Source organism: Carassius gibelio, chromosome B21, assembly GCF_023724105.1.
Source record: "Carassius gibelio isolate Cgi1373 ecotype wild population from Czech Republic chromosome B21, carGib1.2-hapl.c, whole genome shotgun sequence".
Taxonomy (NCBI): Eukaryota; Metazoa; Chordata; class Actinopteri; order Cypriniformes; family Cyprinidae; genus Carassius; species Carassius gibelio.
In genome coordinates this window covers 10,781,408-10,803,359 of record NC_068416.1, presented here as the reverse complement: position 1 = coordinate 10,803,359, position 21,952 = coordinate 10,781,408, and the positions used below count along the sequence as shown (strand labels likewise).

Sequence of the window (21,952 nt, the reverse complement as noted above, 5' to 3'; positions counted from 1 at the left end):
TGATTCATTTAGCAAAAAAAATAACCTACTCGCATAGCAACAAGACACATATTTACCCGGTATAGATTCTCTTACTTCATCTGCATTGCTTAGTGGTTGCGTAGACGTGTATAGAAATAATTTTGTGAAGCAAGGTGGTTAAATGGTTCAAATATTTGTTTGTAAATAGAATAAAAGTGGGTTACCGGATATATGAAGAGACTTGTGCAGCGCATATCGTCTGCGCATGCGCGATCCGCCTCCTGCAAACATCATGGCGCAGCAAGAGCCGAATGGAGATTTTCCATATTTACCTTCAGGGGCGGCCGAGGGTAAGAGATTGGCAACATTCATTCAGAATAAATGGTGTAAATATCGATGCATTATTTATAAGCCAAAAATGACATTTGTTTAAAGAATATACAGTGCCTGAGAGTGTGAGGGAGTGTAAAGCATGGTAGCAGAGCTCAACTCCTCAGTGCTCTTAGGACTGCTGCTATAGTGTCTAGGAAGAACAGCGTATCCAAGGTCGATTTAAGACATAGTCTGATTTTTTGCACCTAAATACAAAGCAAGGTTTGTTTTGATTCGTTGCATATTTTGCCTCAAAGCTGTTTTGTATGCGTGTCTTTTACATAACAATGAATTGCCGCTTTGTTGTTACTGTTTCTGATGCTGATCTTTCTTTCAGTGAACCGAATGATAAAGGAGCACAGTGACCTGTTCTCTGATTCTCAGTGTAAAGTATGCAGTGCTGTTTTAATCTCAGAATCCCAGAAACTTGCACATTACCAGGTATGAATTCACACTCATTTGGACAAAATTTAAATGATGGCATCTTTTCCTTTGTTCCTCAGCCAATACAGTAAAAAATGGGCTTCTGGGGATTAGATACTGATTTCAAGTATTTCAGAATGGCATGCTACTCATACCTTTGCATTGAATACCCAGACTGCCTATTGAGTTGAGAAAATCTGCAGTCTACAACCCTTATGAAAATTAACCATGGTTTTTACTATAGTTAAATCATGTTTACCACAAATTAACAATTATTTTGCAACACTAACCATAGTTTAACCATGGTATTTTTAGGAAAACTATGGTTATACAAATGGTAATCAATGCGTCAAAAAACATAGTTACTACACTTTTACTAAAATAAAACCATGGCTAATTTAACAGAGAAAAGGGCTGGGTACTATCAGAGACCGGATATAGCCGAGGCGAGCCACTTGAGTTACAATAAATGAGAGAAATTTGTGTTCACAATATGATAGTTCTAGTAAACCAACTGTCATGACTGAATAAATACTAGAAGATTCCCCAAGATGGTTACGCAGTAAGAAAAGGGAAAGTATTTGATATTTTGGGTACCAAGTCTGTATCCCACAATGAAGTTTGCTCAACATGACCTTCCAGTTCCAGCATCTTATTACATAACCCATGATTTTTAACATCTGCTCATTATTCGATCATAGACTATCAAAATGTAAGCCATTTTTACCCACACGTTGATGAAACATGCTACATGCATTTACAGCATGATAACTGGCTATTGGTAAATAAAGCTTGGTTTCATAACAGTTATTCCATGACGAAAGCACTTTACTAAATCTCATACCTTCTAATGTTAGTTTTTGTCTCTTGTAGAGCAAAAAACATGAGAGCAAAGTACGCAGGTACATGAGCATTCATGGTAATGAGGAGCCAATCGCAAAACGGTTCAAGCCTTCAGGAGATGTAAGTCCGATAAAAAGCCAGATATGATGGAGACTTATTGAATATTGGATCAAAGATGTGTTGGTGTCCTGCATTAATGGCTAGTGTTATGTTTTGCAGACTTTTAATGTTGGCGTAGGGGACAAATACAAAGCCTGCACTGTGTGCAACATGACATTCTCTTCCCCAGTAGTGGCACAGTCACATTACCAGGGCAAAGTTCACTCCAAGAACCTACGCTTGAAGACCTTTGGTCAGCCGACTCCTTGTAAGAAGACTTGATTATCATGATATTTCGAGCTTAAAATCCTAGAATAGTCAGAATGAGAGGTGTTCTGCAGTCAGTAATTATTCCTAGGTTTCATTTTTAATAAAATCTAGTTATACTGTATGCCACAAATGCAAAGCAATTGATCATATTTTCTGATTTGACACCTAATAACACCCATTTTCATAAAACTTAGGATAAAAATGGTAATGATGATGATAATGCATTTGCATTCCATTCTGTTTCACACTGGAAAGCTGATTTGCTGTGTTTTTGCTCATATTCCAGCATTACCTCAGCCCAAAGTGCAGGTGAAGAAAGATGAACGGCTACCCGAAGGCGTGCAGGGGCCAGCAGAGCGGGACCCAGACCGCTTCTGCTCCATCTGCCAGGCTTCCTTCAACAATCCCCTCATGGCTCAGCAGCACTACAGTGGCAAGAAACATAAAAAACACCTGACTAAACAGAAGCTGATGGAGACTTATGGGCCATCCTCTGCACTAGGTCAGAACTTTGAAGGGTCTCTCATCCCATATGTAGAACTTGACGTGGTCTTTAAGTGGAAATTACATCAGGAACACATAGCCAGAACTTACCCTTTTATGTAGTTATATAATAATTAATATAATTCAAGTACAAATTGTTAAACCAATGCATGCTTTAAAAGTGCACACTTCACAATTCTGTGAACTGCATTTGCAAACTTACATTGTAAGTATATTATTTAAAAAAAAAAAAAAAATCTAATATGAATTAATGGTAATCAACTACAGTGGCAACAACATGAGGAATATCATTGACCATGTTTACATGCACCTCAAATGATCTAAATTCAGTTTGCAGCTATATTTCAAGTATAGTGTGTTTATGCATACAGTTATGACTTCTGCAATGCAGATGGAATCACAGAATCAAGTCATAGATATGGGACTTGATGCAGAATGCCGTGGAATTTGGTTAATTTGGGGTGAATAAATCACAAGTAGGCTATACAGTGAATTAAAACGCAATATGTAGTGGTGTCTGTGAATATTAATGTACAAAAACCATTTGAGCTGAAGTGGCAACATTGATCTGTCACGCAAAAATGAAACCGTATTTATTGTGTACATTTCGTGATGAAATGTACACAGTTTGAAAGCTGAGACTTTTTCATTCCAAAAGTATCAAAAGCTTCTTGCGCATCATCAGAAAAAGTCACCACGAAAAAAAAAAAAGAGGATCTTTTGAATGTTGGTTCATCAAAGATCTGTTCAAATCTTTTCGTTGGTATTTTCAGCACTGCCCTAGTTGATACACTTATGTTTTTTTTTTTTTTACCTTGAAATTGAGGATTTGTGGTCACTTTTTTTCTCAGCCTCCACACTGAAGGGCTACCCATGTACTGTGTGCAAGATTGAGCTGAACTCCGTGGAGCAGTACCAGGCCCACATCAGCGGCTCCAAACACAAGAACCAGTGAGTAACTCACGCTGCTTCAAACAGCCTTCTCGAAAAGATTTCCCCATCTTATCGGTCGACTAATAATGAATTCCCCAATTTGACAGTGGCAAACCCAAGAAAGCGCCAAATGCATTTCCCGGCCGCCCTCAGAACTACCAGCCCCTTTTCCAGTACCCACCCAATCAGGAAAGACCAGAGAATACGATGAACTGGAACAGCTTCAACTTGGGCTATGAGTGAGAAGACGCTGTCAGACTCCGCTGCACTCTTCTCATTTGTGACAAGCTTCCTCTGTTTAGGCACAGGTCAATGTGTGTCTGCACTGTGCATCTCCTAAGGCCAGCTTTCACCACACTACATCTCTTCCTGTCTATTCTTGTCGCCATCACACACAGTTGAGGGACCACAATAAACGACCACAGCTTTTACCTTTTTTTGTCCCCGCTCCAAAACCGAAGGCAAGGAGGCAGAACTTAAGAAGGCTGCTTTTGTCCACTAGTGTTATGTTAAGTGTTTATTTGGTTTACGAAAATTAATTTTCTACAATCTCTGTAATTCAGATGCAGGTTCGGAAGGTGGTTTCGGGAGATGTTTTGTCTATATGTTTGATATTCTTATTGCTTATTATTTTAAACCGCTCAAGCTCCATGTTTTGTTAAATTAATGTCTGTGATGTTCAGATCTGTTGAATTTGGTATTGTGTGACTTTTGGAAAGTTTGTTTTTTTTGGGAGCTTAGAGTGTTTTATTTCAGATTTTCTGTGTCAATTTAAAAAACAAAAAAAGATTTTTTAAAACCATTTTTAGTGATTTACTCTGTTTGTTCTAGGCTGGATATTAGTTGTCTTTCATTTCTCATGGCTCCTTTCCATTTCCACGTAAATCTTTATGTAGGAAGTATACTGTAATTTCATATGCTTAATAGAGATTTAAGTTAAACTGGTGCTGCACTTCTAACATTCAAACTGAACTTGTCCTAATTTTAAAAGCGTTCCTTTCTGTCATAGGACATTAGCACCAGATAATGAAGTTGATTTATTTATTTAGTTTTATATTTACGTGCAGATTTCATCTTGACATTGTCACGACATAGAATCTTGCGGTAAATTCTGGTGTAACTGTTTTACAAAGTCAAACTAGTACTACAAGCTGATTAGTCATAAATGTAGTTGTGAGTTGAAATCCTCTGTTCAGGATTAATGTGAAAGCGCTCTAAATATAAAGCGAAAATACAAGTTTGATGACTGTTGAGCATATGTGTAATGTATGGCTTGCAATGTTTATTTTTGCAATGCACATTGCAGATTGTTCTTGGTGCAAGAGACTGATGCTAATGCTAAGATGTAAAATCAGCAATAGTTCAATTAGTTTTTCGAACCATCATAATTAAGCTTCACAAATGATTCTGTTTAAGAGTCTGTTTATTGGGGCAATTTTTAAGTCGTTGTGAAAGACTGAAGCGTGTCCATTAATCTTTGTGTCTGTTATCAAAGATGTATGTTTGGGAATTGATACAGATTCATCCAAATCTGTCAATGAACCCAATAGCAGTCAGCAAAAGGACTACTGTAAGTACAGTGTTGCTTAGTTTGGGAGCCTGAAATGTTATATTGACAAATGTTGCAATGTTAAAGGCTTCTAAACAGCAATTATGTGCGGGATTAAGGCCTTCAAACTTAGTAGCATATATGTTTTTGTTGTCATTTTGCTTTTATTGGTCAATTTTCTTTCCAACAGACAGTGTGAGCCTAAAGAGGTGTATGTTACTTTTCATCCAGTAAAATGTTTTGAGAAAAAAAAAACTTCAGTATTTCAGACTGGTTTAATGAACATACATGCATTCTCACAAATTGCTCTCATATCCACCTTATTTTTCAATGTTGAAATAAACTATTTATTAAATTATATATATATATATATATATATATATATATATATATATATATATATATATAATTGCCTGACACCAAAAGCCTAGCACATTTCAGTTAAAGTGGCTGTGCCGTATCTATGAAAAAAAAAAAAAAAAACTTGAGCAGGGCAGCTTATTGTACATTTCTTTTCAATGTAAAAGTCCACATTTATATGTTTACCCTTTTCCATCTACTTACTGACCATTTCAATAAAGCTGCCATAAGAAATGTTAGCTAACTTCTGCTAGAGATTTTTGGAAGATTTCTACTGCACTACCTCTTCTTTTGCTACTGTACCTTTAAGAGTTCTGTAAATAAATGAACTCTCATGTGATTGGTCAAATTTGCCGAATACTAAATTCTAGCCATTTTAAATGGTTTAATGTGTGTATAGTTATGACCTCTTAACGACTTGTTTGTTTGAACAAATTTTCTATATAAAAGTTTATATATAAATACGCAAATACTGATTTGATTTTTATTGCAGTGATTAATGTTTCTGACATGTTGCATGTTTGGCAATAATTTATTTTAACCCTGAATGATACAATGTAGTTTTAAAATTCTATTTAAACAACTATTATGTTTTCAGTTAGGGTTAAAATAATTGCTGACAAATACGGGACTTGCAATACATGTTGGAAACACTAATCACTGTAATAATGATTCAATCCTAAAATCTGAAGTGTTTGCTTATTAAAATCCAGACCTTTTTTTTGGCCAGGAAGTGTATATATAAAATACAGTTTTTCCAAGATTTCTTCCAAAAAGTATGCATAGATTTATATATTGTCCTCTAGATGGCGTACTTTACACACTAGCCCCTTTCTTGATCACTAGTTTTTTGCGAATGAAGGACAATAAAATGTTCTCATTTTCTCTGATAAATGTTTTATGATATACATTTGTATTAATGTGGAGTTCTCCAAGTCTATTCCATTTTTATTCATTTCATTTTTGTTTCATAGTGTTGCTAGAACCATACAACATCTGTAAATCAAGTATGGATTGTGAAAAACTTCATAAAATATCCTTTGCCTTTTTGTAGTATTTATTTTTTTGCTACTGAAACAGAGGTAATAAATCAACAACACACACACACACACACAAAAAAATTATATATATATAATTGTGTGCTGTAAAAATAAATTTGGCTTGTTTTTGCCAGGTATTTCCATTCATAAAAAGGCAGTGGGGAGGAGAGCTGACTATTTTCATTGATAAGATCTATTTACTCAAAGGGGGAGGTATCTGGTGCTTTCCATTCACTGAGAGTGAGGGGTACTACCCCTCCGGTGAGGCGCCATGGTGTATAAACAACCCAGTTCTACATACTATACCCAGCATGAAACACAGACTTCCCTGTATGAGCCCAAAAACCTCTTAAAGCTTTTCTGTATGCACATTCACTGCAGAGATATTAGCACCATGTTGGGTTTAGCTCTCCTGTGAATTGCAGTTTTTATGAGGATGACAGATTAATCTCTACAAATTTGCCTCTACAAAGACGTTTAGAATTACCTGGACCAAATTGCCGTGAAAAGGGGATTGTTTCGAGTCGGATGTAGCACAGAGTGCTGTAACTTTAGTTGTTATAGTCTGTAGTTTCATAGTTTGACCCTCACATTTCATCCAAAATGAGGCCCAGGGAGCTTTGGGTCATGTTGAGTGTAACTTGATGAATGAGAGCTGGACTTTGGCAGACCCATTCAAGTTTACACTTGCGTTTCCAAACATGCCCTTGTGTATTGAATGGCCACATGGACACTTGTTTGAACCGAGTGCTGTTTGCTAAACCCCTCTTTGGGTTGTGTAGTCATCCTTTATTTGTTGTTTGTGAGGTTTTGTGGCATGCATGGAATAGACCTAATGCAAACTGTCCTATTTCTTTTTATATTCATTTTTTTTTTATCTTCTATTTTTTATCTCTCCTAAGGCAAGACTTGATTAATCACAGCACAGAGTTTAAAATTAATTTTTTTTAAATGCTAAATAAAATGTGCAATTTGGGGCACGATTTTCACACATTTTCAGAAAAGAAATCTGAACGCTGGTTCAAAACTGGTTATTATGTTGGCATATTAGATATTTAGTTAGAAGTCAGGGCAAATTACATATGTTCAAACCATTTTGTAAAAACCTGTATAAATTGTAACATTTGGTGTATGTAAGTGCTAATGAAGTGGCGTTAAAAAAAAGCCCATTTAAAAAGGCCCTTAAAGATATGAATTGTATCTATCTTTATCAAACAGAAAATGTTAATTACAATAATTACTTAATGTATTTTTGTTGTTTTTCCAAGTCATAAACCTAATATCTGCACACAAAGTGCACAAGAAAAAAGATTTTTTTTATATATATGTATGTATGCGTTTATTTACTATATATGATTTTATTTTATTTGTCCTTTTTATGGGTTTGTCAGGTCAGGAAAAATTGTGTTCCACAAGATTTATTCATTTATTTTATTAATTTATCTTTTTTTTTTTTAGCTTTGAATAGTGTTGATAAGTAAAAGAAAGATTTTTTAATTTACTTTACAGAAGTGCCCCTTTATGAGAATGCTTTTGAGATTGCTTTATAAAGAATACCTTCATGATTCATTACATATAAGCCTTTATAGCTTTGTGTTAATGTTAAGGAGAAAATCATAATTATTTTGAATGTTTTATCTTTCATGGATGGTGTACAGTATATGTGTGTTAGGGTGTGTGGACAGTCAGGATTCAGGAAATAGGGGTTGGGGGTTTGTTCATGGGTGAAGAGAGAAAGTGTTGTGGAGGGGCATGTGGGCGGCAGGAGGCTGTATTCTCTGTTTTTCCTGTCACAGTTTCAGGGGCTTATTGTCTAGGATGGAGACATCCGGAGGTCAATGCCTCAAACCCTGTGTGAGGCAGGGAACAAAACAGCCCTGTATATGAACAGACCAAATGGGAATCACAGGTGGCAGGAATGGGCTACATCTATATGGAAATGAGCTCACTGTTCTCAGCGTCCCTCCGCAGCCACTGCTAATTTGCTTGATGCGCTGCTGGCCTCTTATTTTCACATGGGAGGTGAGCTGTTGGCTGGATCTCACAAAAAGTGAAAATGTCCAGGTCCAGCTATTTTTTGTAACTGCTTTTTTCTGAATGTTAATTTACCTTACTGTAATTTAGTTTTTTAAAACTTATTTACATAGCATAAATTAATGGTAAATACAGCCATTATAAATGTTTTTATTATGTATAAAATACATTGAATACAAATGCATTTAATAAATGCATTAAAAAAAATATATGATTTTCGTCAAGACTATGACTTCTCCATAATTCTCATTAAATAGTGTAATAAACAATGGATAATATTGGTACAATATTATTTTTTTGCCAAATAAAATGGACAAATAAAGTATATACCTCACTTTTCAATAAGAACTCCTTTCAAAGACACATAAGAAATGAAATAAGCACAGCTGTTGGCTCACATTTATCTTCCTGGATGTGCAAAAGCTTAGTTTTAGCCACAGAAAGGGTTGAGTCTCTCTCCTGAGGTTTTGCAATCATTTTCAAGTGTTTATCCTCCAGAAACAAACAGCCCATAATATATGTTCTATTTCAGCTCAAACATATTATATCCAAAAAAAAAAAAAAAAAAAAAAAGAAAGAAAACCATGATTTCCCTAGAGCCATGTTTCCAGGAATTAACACCACCAGACGTTCATGGGCAGTTACAAAACGGCTGTTTCATAATGTCAGATCGGATGTTTGCTTGACATAATCCAACAAACATGAGAGAATGTTGAACTGGTGATAAGAGAGGGTCAAACATTTGTTTGCCCGATCGCTGGGACTTTTAGGTTGTAGCCTGCATGCGTTTGCAAATGCAAATGCAATAAAAAATAATAAAACAATATGACAAAAACTGTAGACAAATTAGTGGTTCTTAATACATAACAAAGACATAAAAATATACAATTTTTGGAATTCTTTTATAAGATGTATCGACCTCGGCACACAGTCACAAAGGTCAGTTTTTGCATGTAAGCTATATTTGCATTTTGGGCAGAGCTTTTCAAATATTAATAAAAAGTGAACCTTTTTTCTCCATTAGATATAAAGTAGTTGTCCCAACCTAGCATTTTTGGCCTTGTTCTCCTAAAAAATATCAACATGAGTTGTAATTCGGAAATTAAACAATATGCTTTTTATAAAAGTGGATGAAAATATTAGGCAGGACAAAAAAGATCATCATATCATTGAGGCTTAAAATATATGCCACTTGGTTTAAAATGTAGGCACATAATGCAAAGACACTCACATACTTTAAGTGAGACATAAATAAATATTGAAGGGTCTAAGATGATCTCCTAAAGGCATTTCTAACATTAGCAGGATGTTTCTAAATGAGTTGCTATTAACCACTGCAGTTAACTTCATACAAACCCCTCTCTGCATCAGTTCCATAAAGTACGCTGTATATGTCTGCATGCAACTCTCAAGTAAGATTATTTCACCATGAGAGCTGAAAGAAAGACCCACGTCCTTCGTTTCCTGGCCTCTGAGACAAGTGCAGGTGGCTGAGGGGTTCAGATTACACCCCAATGAACGTTTCCTCTGCCCTCTGGGCCCTCCTTCCCTTCTAGCCCCCCTCTTACCCACCAAACCAAACCTTTCCGTGATCTGAGAATTCCTGCAGACTACTCCTAATTCTTCTGACAGATGGACACACTTAATCTGCAGCGGTCAGGCTGGAAGTAAGTGCTACAACCTGTGAACAGGCAGCTAGGACAGCCACCTGTCAGGACCCCTGTCACATGATAGGCACCGCACGGCAAAGCTTTTGGGGCATATTGTGCATAAATAAGATTACAGTTTTACACATTTGAAAAGTCACTTAAATTGCATTGCATCCACTAGAAAAACAAGTTTTTTTGAGTTACAAATTCTTTTCTTCTGGGTCTCTGATTCATTCAGACACTATTCATCATGACAACCATTCAGCTAAATACCAAAAAGGGGGTGTTTCCCACAGCATACCAACAGATGGATATCATTTTGATAGTTTAAGTGTCCGAAGAAGCAGAGACAGAGAGCTGCTCTAAGATCCCATCTCGACCAGACAACAGGTGAGCGGTTACGGTCAGCCGGAAAATCTTACTGATATTCTAACCTATTGAACTTTCCCAGAACAGGGCTCCTCTGTAGATGCACGTTACTGCATTGCAGGACCCGTTCCCTGTGCTTTGATCCAGTCGATGTGAAGCAGATCTGTGGCTGTGGCCTTAACAGTGAGATAATGAAAGCAGGCTGGCCGGGAGAGAACTGGCCTGGGACAATGCTTCTCTTTCAGGCAGCTGGCATGGTGGATGCTTGTACAACAACTAGTAAAGTGACTTTCCAGCCTCAGCACCTTTTGCTGGAAAATGGAGCGCAAGCGAGAATGAGCTCCCTTTTTTTTGGTTTGGAAAAGACCTTTACCTGCGTAACTAAGTGCCAAGGTGTTTCCAAGCCTCTTCCTGTATAACAGCCTATGTTTCACCCTGCTTTTGTACGAAATACTAGAAAAATGTGGAGAAATGTAAAATTACTAGATGTTTACATTTGAATGATATTTAAATAAAGTGACTTTTTGTTCAGTTGCTATCTCCGATTGTTAAGTGCCCTACAAAGTGCACTTCAAGTGGGATTTGAAGGGCACTGTGAATGGCATGAGAAAAAGGGATCATCGATTCATCACAGACAGTGGAGAAGGAAATATATCCACCAGTCAATGTACATTTGTTTACAGATGTAAAGTGCACAAGATGGACAGTTACGATGCAAATATTGTGAATGCAGTAAAATAAACTATTAGTACGTCAGAAGACACACCCATGTCCATATTCCAGGATGAAAATGCCTGGATTCATCAGGCTCAAACTGTGAAAGAGTGGCCTCCGCAGAGTCCCGACGTTAACCCTTTTGAAAGTCTTTGGGATGTGCTGGAGTCGACTTTCACTGCCTGTCCAAAAAAGTTGCATACTCTAATATTTCATTGGACCACTTTTACTTCCTCAACACTGATCATAACACAATCAAGTAGTGCATTAACTTTTGGCCAAGATCTTGTACTGACAGTGGGAGAGTTAAACCACTTTGTAAAGTCAACTCCTGCACATCCCAATGACTTCTAATGGGGTTTAGTTCAGGAAACTGTGGTGACCAATTCATGCGTGAAAATCATTCCTCGTGTTCACTGAACCATTATTTCATAATTTGGGCCCAATGAATCTTGACATTGTCAAACTTGAATATGCACATGGGTATGTCTTCCTACACTCTGTTGTTTAAGAAATATATTCATATGAATGTGTGTAGCATGAATGAAATCTGGATGTGCTACTTGCATCATGTGACTTTACACAATCAGTTGGCCCCGTGGCCTCATGGGAGAGTAAAGTGTTCATTATACGTGCACTTTGGAATCTCAGCAGTAGTAGGTCATCAAGGTTTTTTTTTTTTTTTTTTTGCCTGCTGTGTTAAGAATTTTATTCTATGAATTCTGACACACTGTTGTTTTCACATACTGTGAAATAGGATGGAGGCAATGAATCTCAACCGGGAGAACGGACAGTTTGTGAATATATTTGAATCAGAATCCCTGTTAGTAGCCTATAATTCAGCTGCTTCAAACTGCTCATTCAGAAAGACGTTATCTGAAGTGTTTCATAGAATGGACTTTCGCAAAGGCTGAAATCTTGGACATTTTCGGAGCTTGTACTCGAGGGCCAAAATATACTTGTTGCTATATAATGTGGATGTTGCACTCAAGTTGCGCTTTTGTTCTGGGGGATGGGGTGAAACAAAAGACTCAGCTTAGGATTTTTGGTTCTAGCCTTGCTTCAGACTTGTGGAGGAAGGATCTTTCACTTTTCCGCTTATAATAAGTGACTTCCCCTGTTCCACACACACAATGGTCACTCTGTTGGGTCCTTTTTAAAGGCGTTGAGCCTGTTCGGTTCGGCAACCCTCACTGGCGTTTGCTTAGCCACCCAAACGGCGGGTGCAAGGCAAACAGAGCCAGCCTCCAGCGCAGCCTTTCAGTGCTCTCTCCTGCCTGTAAGAGGCTTATGTCCTCACCCAGGGGTGGTAGGAAGCACAGGATGAATGGATGAAGGAGGGAGGGGCAGGAAGGATGACGGTATCGGCCCAATCACCCATTACTGCGGAGATCAGAGGAGCTGAAGAGTGACCGGTAAAGTGAGAAAGAGCATTGCCATCATACCACTCCGTTAAGATTTAAAATGTCCCTCTGTGAACTATTTGGTCGACTTTCAAGCAAAAGATGAGGAAACTGCAGAATGCTGGTGATGTCATGCCTAGCTGTAGATGCAAATTCTTTTAAAAAGAATCTCCCTGGTGCTCTTTCTGTGCTTCAGGGGTTTTGGCAATACAGAAGGATCCATAATTATTTGCTAATCTGGGAGGAAGCGCTGTTTGGATGAGTACATTGAGACTGAGGTGAAGGATGGGTCTATTAAATAAGACCCCATTCAGTGAATGAATGAAAATGGAGGGATGAATAGTTCCTTACACAGATGAATACAAGCGTAAGTTGCATTGCACAAAAGCAGACCACGGGGACCTTTCTTTGAAATCAGGAGTTAATCTGGAAAATTCCTGGCAGCAGGCACCCGAAGCACAAATCCTGATGCCTGGTGAATGGCACCCTGGCACAACGTCAGTTAAAGACCATTAACAAGGTTTTACAGCCCCCATGCAAGTCCAGTGCGGAAGAGATGAATACAGCCTGCACGTTTTCTAGGCCAGTTCCGCTTCGATTTCTTTTTAGGAGTGGCATTAATGCAACTTTTTGCCCTGTTTATTATTTATTCCAAAGTACATCAAAATGCTATTCAGTCATTTGAATGCACCTTACTTTCATAAAATAAAACATGTCACGAGTACATGCAGTTAATTGATATTACTCAGTACTTAAATGTATAATTACACTGTAACAGGGACACAAAATAAATAACTGTTCTTTATTTTGATAGTCCACTTCAGACATTCAACTGTAAGTAACAGTGCACACATAAATTATAAGTCAATATTTTATGGTTCCTCAACAGACATTCTACTGTAACTTTGAAAGTACATGTTGACTTTACTAACCCTAACCGACTAGTCTGTTAATTCTCTAAAGGTACTTCTTTACAAACAAAGTCACTGTGTATAAAAATTTTTCTGCTCAAAAATCAACATGCAAGACAAAATATGATATCATAAAGAGGATATGATATTTTTGCATACCTGATAATTTAGGTGTCATGCTGTGCAACTTCCCCAAAATGTCATTATTAAACAAAATAATCATAATAATAAACTGCATGGCCTTTTTAAATGTAAAATAACTATGAAGATTTATACATTCACATGTATTCCTTATAATAAATACATTTTTTAATGATAGTTAAACCACATTTTTCGTATGAATCTAACATGAATAAAACAGTGTACATTTAACTTGCACACAAGTTCCTCAAAGTAATTTTTTTTTAAGTCTTCCTTTATTGTGAAGAGTCTTATGTGTCACTGACCTTTGAACTGGAAACTCAACTGTCTCACAACAACACTCTTTGCAATACCAGATAAGCACTTTCTTTACATGTAAACTCCAACACACAGATGTGACATGAATCGTAACTCTGATTCAGATGTCAGACTCATTCTTCATTGTGCAATGGTGGCTCACTTTTTTTGTGCCATAAGCCAGGAAATCCTGGGTTGGCGTGCCGGTTTGACTACCAGTCCATTGTCTAACCCCGGCATCAGAGACTCCATTGAAGCTCTCCATCCAGCTGTAAAATTGGGTAGAGATGGGACCCCCTCTAAAAACACGATATTGCTCCACTCAGCCGGGTTGAGCGACCCAAAGGTGTAAGCTTTAGGAGGGCAAACATGCTGTGTTTGCTTTCAGCCTCTTCCTCCTCGGGACTCCAGTTTCCTTCCTGGAGCTATTGAGTTTCATGGTGCATTTCCCCACATCGGCCACATGAATTCTGCAGCATTAAAGAAGGCCAGATTAGCATTAAAATGTCCCTCCAGGAGTGCTGTCAGTGGAGGAGACGTTTCCTCAGGAAGTGATTTGCTGTATAATCTTTACTGGTCAAAGCAAAAAAAGCACCGGGAATATGTAATTGTCAGAAAGTATGAGTGAGCACAGCTTGCTGAATGAACATAGTCGAGGAAACAGCAGTGACCAGCAGAGGAATCTTGGGGTTTTATAATGGACGAGAATCCAAAATCACTGCCAAGTGGTTTCTGTGAAAAAACGACATAAATATTGTCTGACCACAGATCTCAGCAATTTCCAGATATTTCTGGGAACTTTATAGTTACTTTAAATCCTTTAAAATGATTTCCTTCAGAATCTTGCTTTGTCCGGTTTTGCTCTGGTAGTTGAGAAGGTCAAAAACAGTCTCCTCCAACTAAGTGCAACAAGCTTATCTTTCAACTTGATGTTTGTGTCTATCAGTTTTAGAACTAGAGCTGGAGTATCACATTAAAATACTGACAAAAGTTACAGTTTTATGCATGAATGCAAATTATTCAATGTAATATAATTTGACATATGGCTTATTGCTAGTAAATACTCTTAGAAAAACACAAAACCTGTCACTGGGGTGGTAAAATCTAAAAGGTAAATTTCTTTAAATCTCCTAAATGGTTCATACATTATTTGTACCTAAAATATGCATACTAATACTTAAGTGTACATTTACATTTACATTTAGTCATTAATGTACACATTAGTACCTTCTCAATATTTTGAAAGTGTACACATATTACATGAATTTTAATGGAAGAATGAAAAAGAAAGAAAGATAATTAATATTGTTTGTTGCTGTTTTTTTGTTGTTGTTGTGACTATGCAATATTTATAGCATGGAACACATCTTGTATCACGGCAGAATTATTTAAACCAAGTTAATAGTTTAAAAAAAAAAAGTTGATTTGGTGAACTGTAGAAAATGTAGAAACACTTTTCACTCGGAATTTGCAAATTCGCAATTAATTATAAAGAAACAGCAAGTAACATTGAAATAATAATGAAGATTTTGAAGAAAGAGACATGTATAATGTACTGTAATAATCTTTGATTTATTTACAGATTTGAAAAAAAATATTTTACAGTGTACTTATACATACTAAATTTGGACTAAAATCGTAATAATAAAATATCCATAAATGTGTATTGCAATAGTACCCCTTATTGCTTTACATTGAAACATGCATTAAATGAATGGAGTGCAATTCACTTTTTGGGTATGGAAAGTCACTGTGCACTTGGTTTGAATAGTAGAATAGTTGCCCTGATTTTTTCTCTTGCTCTCAGTTTGAATAGACTTGAAGGGCCTTTGCCCTGCTGTTGGGCCACCAAGCTAAAGGGCACACCTTACTGTCCATTCACACACAAAGACCACATTGAGTCTGAAGCGCTAGTCTGTGAGTCTTGACCTGTAGCCCTGAGATAAACCTTCAAAACAACAGCTGTGGTGGAGGAGGGGTGAGACCTGGGCCTGTGGCCATGGTCACGCATGGAGGCCTGCTGTTCTTCAATTGAGATGGCCAGAGCCCTCCATTTACCACAAGTGGGCTTTTTTGGAATTAGTTCTGTGAGTGGTCTTGCATCAGGACATGGGGCATGTCTTTGTGTTTAGTGCGAGTATCTATCTTTCTATGATATGATTTTTGAATGATCTTCTTTTAAATGGTATCTACATATCTTGTATACTGTATATTGCATTGCAATAAATAACAAATATTTTTTTAAATGTAAAAACAAACAATTTATGAAAATCACTTGCTTGATATATGTATATATATATATATATATATATATATATATATATATATATATATATATATATATATATATATATATATATATATATTCATTTATTTTTAGATTTTGTTTGAATTGTACTTATTGTATGCATTGCCATTTAGCTGTTTTGAGTGGTCAGCTTCTCTACCGTTACACACAATCATACACACAGCCACATTCAAAGCTTAAAGATGTTTTCAGCTGTCATTGCTGGCTATACATAAGTGCTTCTTTGTTCCCTGGGTGCTGTGAAAGGGCCGATTTGAGCCACTGCCGGCCTCCCTGCGGCTCCCCTCCACCCCATCGTTAAATGACGTGAGGTTACCGCTATGCCCTACCTGAATCGAGGGCCTTTGTCAAGCCAGGAGACCCCACCAACACTGAGGGAGACCTGCAATTGGATCTTGAAGTTCCTCTGGCTTCTATTCCACTGCACTGTTTTCTCTGTCAACAGAGCACTTGAGAGAGTGAAGGGGCAAAGTACTTCTGGTCTTATGGTGATATGGGAGTGCAAGGACAATTTAATCCTCCACGGCCTCTTGCCCTGAGACCTTTATTACTGCTGTGCTCCTCTGAGAGGCTAAATGAATGTTCAGACGCACAGCTGTGCGAGAGCTCAAACCAAGTTTGCTTCATGACATAAATCTGCCCTTGAGTGTATTTTATCTCTTATCTGAGCAAAAACAGTGATCCAAACATAATTCTAAATATTTGTGTTTGTTTTCTACGAAGCAAATTTGACGCTCTTAATGTTGTTTTCTCATTGACTTTGGCCAGGGCTTTTCATAGCCCCCTTGGTGTTGCAAAATATCAGCATCTCTTTTGTTTAATTGAAGTTACAAATCATGCACAAGAGCTCGTCCTCTTCCCAGAACATTTCACAATACAGTTTCCTTTTGAAAGCAAGCTTTAAACAAGGATTTTCTTGTAGGCCAATTACCAAATTCTGTTACATTATTAGCTCTGAGAACTTGGCGCATTCTGACTGTACATCTCGAAAACGCTGAAATGTTTTTGGTCTCAGATGAGACGATTTTATTTTTGCTAATTAAACGCCTTTGGTATGTGAGATTTATTTGACATGTATTGTGGTTGATTGTCTAATTTGTAATGCATTGCCAGTGTAAGCCCTACAACAGTACAAAACAACTCTGAACCCAATGGGAGATTGTGCTTTTAACAACAGAGAGACTTTATTGAGAATTTATGACTCTTGGGAAAAGCTCAGCACAAGTGAACCAGTGAATCAAGAGGAACACTTTTACTGCCAACATAAAAACAAACTCCTAACGCCAGTGCTGAGAACAGAGCAAAACATTGATTTATTCCTGACAGAAATATTGTGGTACGGGCACGTAAGCCATTTAGTACCTCCAATGTTTTGGAGGATTGTTTACTTGCTCACAGCATTTTTTGGCAATCAAAAAATGTCTTTATACTTACAGAAAATTAGTACCATATATTTTATTTGTTATTGATTAGTGAGATGCCTGGAAGTAATCATTTGTTTATTTAATAAAAAAATATTTATTATTTTTACATTTACATTTTGCTTTAAATTCAACAAATCTCATAAATAACCGTAAATAAATAAATGATAAATAATGATTTATGACTGCCGTATATGTTATTATTATTATTTATTTGAAATATCCTCTAAATGTAAAAATTTAAATGTAAAAATTTAAATGTAAATTTAAACGATATCAAGTTTGCATAACTTAAAATTTGCCTTTATTATAGAATTTTTTATGTGTTGATTCATTTTAATATGAACCATTTCATTAACAAATGCAACATAAAATCTCAAGATGTTACAAAATGTCGCAAATCAAGAACAACAACAACAAAGTCAAATGGTAAAAAGGTAACTATATGAAGTATTCCTACCCCAATGCATGCTGGGAAGAGAACAAAAGCATTTATCTCACGCACCAGCCATTATTTCAACGCTATCTCACAACCAGTTCGTATGTATTTTACGAGGTGGCTAATTCGTAGGATTTTGTACAATTTGTCTAGACTCCAGTGACCGATAGGTTTAGGGGCGTGGTTAGGTGTAGGTCATTAGAACAAATTTATACGAATTGCGCAACTCTAAAAATACATACGATTTAGCACAAATCGTATGAATTTGTAGGAATGAGGTCGTACAAATTCGTACGATTAAGCCACCTCTTAAATATGTACGAATTGCCGTGAGATCAAGCTTGTTATTTAGACTTAAAAAGTAGAAGGCTATAAAATTAAATCATAGAAAATCTACAAGAAAAAAAAAAAGCATGATGAAAAATGTTTTGGTTTTATTAAGCGTAATTTTTACGTTTTCTCATTTGTGAGGAATTACTAACAGAGGTGAAGCGAGCAAGGAGAGAGACAGCACCGAGAGCCCCAGGGACAGGCTGCTTCTAATGGCTTTTGACGCTCACTTCTTCCGTAATTTGCCGATTAATGGGTGACAGATGCGCATAATGCTTCTGTGCATGGAGCCAGCCAGGAAAGGATGGAGCGGGAGTGCTCATGGGATGAGATAATGCCTATGAGAGGAAAAAGAGTTAAGGCCCTCTTTCACCTTCTCTCGCCCTTTTTCTCCCATTGCCGCTGCCCCAGTGTGATTTCCAACAGATGTTCAGCAGACCCCTCAGCACAGAGAGAGTAGCTCACCTCCTGAGAAATCTCTTGACTCTGGGATAAGAATAGGGAAAGTTTGAGATGTGGTGTCAATTTAAAACCACTTTTCTCCATCTAAGGCCAGTGTCTCGAACTCTGGGGGTCTGTGAGGGTTCTGCAGGAGGTCTACAGTATGCACAACACTGGATTTATATAATGCATAATATGCCTTGCTTTCGGCTCTCCAGTGCACCTGTTGTCACTTTCATTTGCACTAAAGCAAAAGAAACTGATTCACAATCACTTATGCTCCGTTTAACATCAGTTTGGAAGCATAAGCGATTGTGAATTTGTTTCTCTTGCTTTGGTGCAGATGTAAATGACAACAGGTGCACTGGAAAGCCGACAGCAAGACAAGCCTCCAAAAAAGGGAGCTGTGCTCACAGACCAGCAGCATGCAGCTCGTTTGGCATTTGCCAGAGAACACCAGAATGATGGAGTTGATACTTTTGACATGATCCTCATGTACTGGATCAACAAAAAAGGAAATTAGCACCACAGACTGTCCAGGAGCTCACTGATGCCCTGAGACAGGTCTTGCAAGTTAGATCAGACCACAAAAAAAAAAAAAATTAAAGAGTAAAAAGTAAAAGTATTAAAAGATTTTTAACTTAAATATTATGTTCATCAAGAGCCAATGTATGATTTAAGTGTCAGTGTACACTATAGAGCCAAAATCATCAACCCACTCAGGACTTGATTCAAAATCAAAAGCAGAAAACACTTTTCTCAAAAAAGAAACCTTCTCAAAAAAAAAAAAAAAAAAAAAAAAAAAACATAAATAAATACATAATTACGCATACATGATTTTTTCCTATATCTTAACTTTGGGAGAAAAATGCATTTATGGAGTTGTTGTTCTGCATCATATTTGTCAACAGTTAAACATTTGTACAAAATTACAATTTTAAAATTAAAATTTATATATATACATGCATATACATATACATATACATATACATATACATATACATATACATATACATACATATAATACATTAATTTAAGATTAAAGCATGGCCAAAATCTGGAACAAAACTTCTTAACTGCCATTTTTGTATGACAATTAAGTTTTTATGTTTATGTTCGTTTGAAAAATTAGTTTTTTTAAGCACTCTAATTTTATAACATTGTGTGTGTGTGTGTGCGTGCGTGTGTGTGTGTGTGTGTGCGTGTGTGTGTGCGTGCATGTGTGCGTGTGTACAGGCTGAATGCTCAGTAGATTTCCTGCAGCGAGTTGCAGGGCTCCGGATCTGAGGGCAGCGCGCCCCCTCTAATCCCCCCTTCCTGTTTTGAGTAAATGCAGCGCCACAGAGGAAGAGCGGGATTTATTTGATAATTAGGCAGATAATACCTTACAGCCAATTACCTGAGATGGGTGGGTTACAAGCATGTTTGTGAGCGTGCAGGGCTTGTGGAAGGGGTGGCGACATCCGTATCGCTCCACACTTATCCACACATATCGCTTAATGGACAGTCACTGATCCAGATTTGCAAAAACTTGGAGTCCTGTTGGCTGTTCGCTGCGTCTGAAAGCTTGGCGTCTAATTGAATGCTGTCAAGTTAACAGGCGAGCGTTGGAATCTGGAAGAGTTTGCGGCTTTGCAGTCCTGCCTAGGCAACTTTACCCTGCACTCGCCCCTCTACACACAGAAATATGGCCATGGATCAAAGCCTGGCCCACAAAATAGCATCAGTGTGGAGATGCTTCTATAATAATGTGGTTTGAAGAACCAGAGGGTATTTTTAAGACCAAATGACTGCAAGAAATGTTTCGCAGTGAATGACTTTTTAAGCCCTGTAATCTGATCAATTTTCTTTCGAAGCTGAAATGGAAAAGAAAGGAATGTGCTCTAAAGGAAAAGACAGATTTACGTTGCTAAATTAGTCTGTGGAGGAAGTTCTTTGTTTATTTTCAGCTGTAAATGGGATATCCTGTCAGCACGGCATTTGCCTTGGCCTTCACACTTCTGTTTATTGGTATCTGTAGGCAAAAGATCCCCTGCAAGCACTCTGTGCGCTGAAGAACATCTATATCATTCTGAATATTTCAGAGATATAAAGAGGAAACACTTATTGAGACAATGAGCTGACTGCTTTATTGAAAAAGTCCTCTTGTTGTCTTTGGGGCAGTCTCAAACTTAACACTTTTTTGATATATGATGTCATATATATATATATATATATATATATATATATATATATATATATATATATATATATATATATATATATATAAATGTTTGTGTAAGGTATGTTTATAGTGTATAATAAAAATATAAAAAACATGATATTGTAAAACTAAATGTTTATTTAATAAAAATATCTAATATAATTAAAAAGTCAAGATTTGAATTTTTATTGAGCTAAACCCTGATAAAAAAAGAAAAGAAAAATATTAGCAAGCTGACTGTCTCTTTTTCCATTCACTGTTTTACATGTTTAAATCTAAAGATAAAATATTTCAGCTCAGTTTAAGCTTTTTCCACAAGAAAGAAAGAACGAAAGACATATAAACATATACTTATATACGGTTTAATAAACTGATTCCCAGTTTGTTCATATTTTGATCAGCTTTTTTATATATTTATATTTCTTAATGTACTCTGTTTTATATGAATTTGAATGTTTTTTTTTTGTTGTTGTATAAAATAACTATATTTCTATTTCAGTTATAGCTTTAGTTTTATTTCAGTCATTCAATACTTCATCTTATTTTAGTTATTTGCCAAGGCAACATTTCTCATTTTCGTTCAGTTTAAGCTTTCCAGCTGATATTTATATTTTATTTTATTCCAGCTTTATTTCAATAACACAAAAAAGCAGAATAAAATGATTAATAATTCAAATTCTGTAGACATTTTTAAGGGGCCCGGGGGCCCCAGTCAGAAAGCAGATTACAAAAATAATGAAGATTTTAAATTTAGAAAATTGTATTTCCTCATTAAGAGCTGTAATTGCATGACAAGAAAATAGCCAAGTGGACTGGTGTGCCTGAAAAGGACTTTTATATTTCTCAAGTTAAGAATCTCATGTTGCCACTTCATTAAAGCACAGACATTTCCTTCATTTTGGTCTGAAGTGTTTGTTATGCCTCAACATTCAGTGTCT

The 21,952-nt window shown here is 36.7% G+C and overlaps 1 protein-coding gene across 1 annotated transcript; it reads left to right on the top strand.

Moving 5' to 3' along the window:
• The first annotated feature begins 30 nt into the window (after positions 1-30).
• znf346 (zinc finger protein 346) lies at positions 31-4,207 on the top strand. The gene is given in 8 exon segments (XM_052587530.1): positions 31-212; positions 214-311; positions 671-774; positions 1,630-1,719; positions 1,819-1,966; positions 2,255-2,470; positions 3,324-3,423; positions 3,513-4,207. Coding segments are annotated over 8 exon segments (912 nt in total). The 5' UTR covers positions 31-192; the 3' UTR covers positions 3,649-4,207.
• The last annotated feature ends 17,745 nt before the right edge of the window (positions 4,208-21,952 follow it).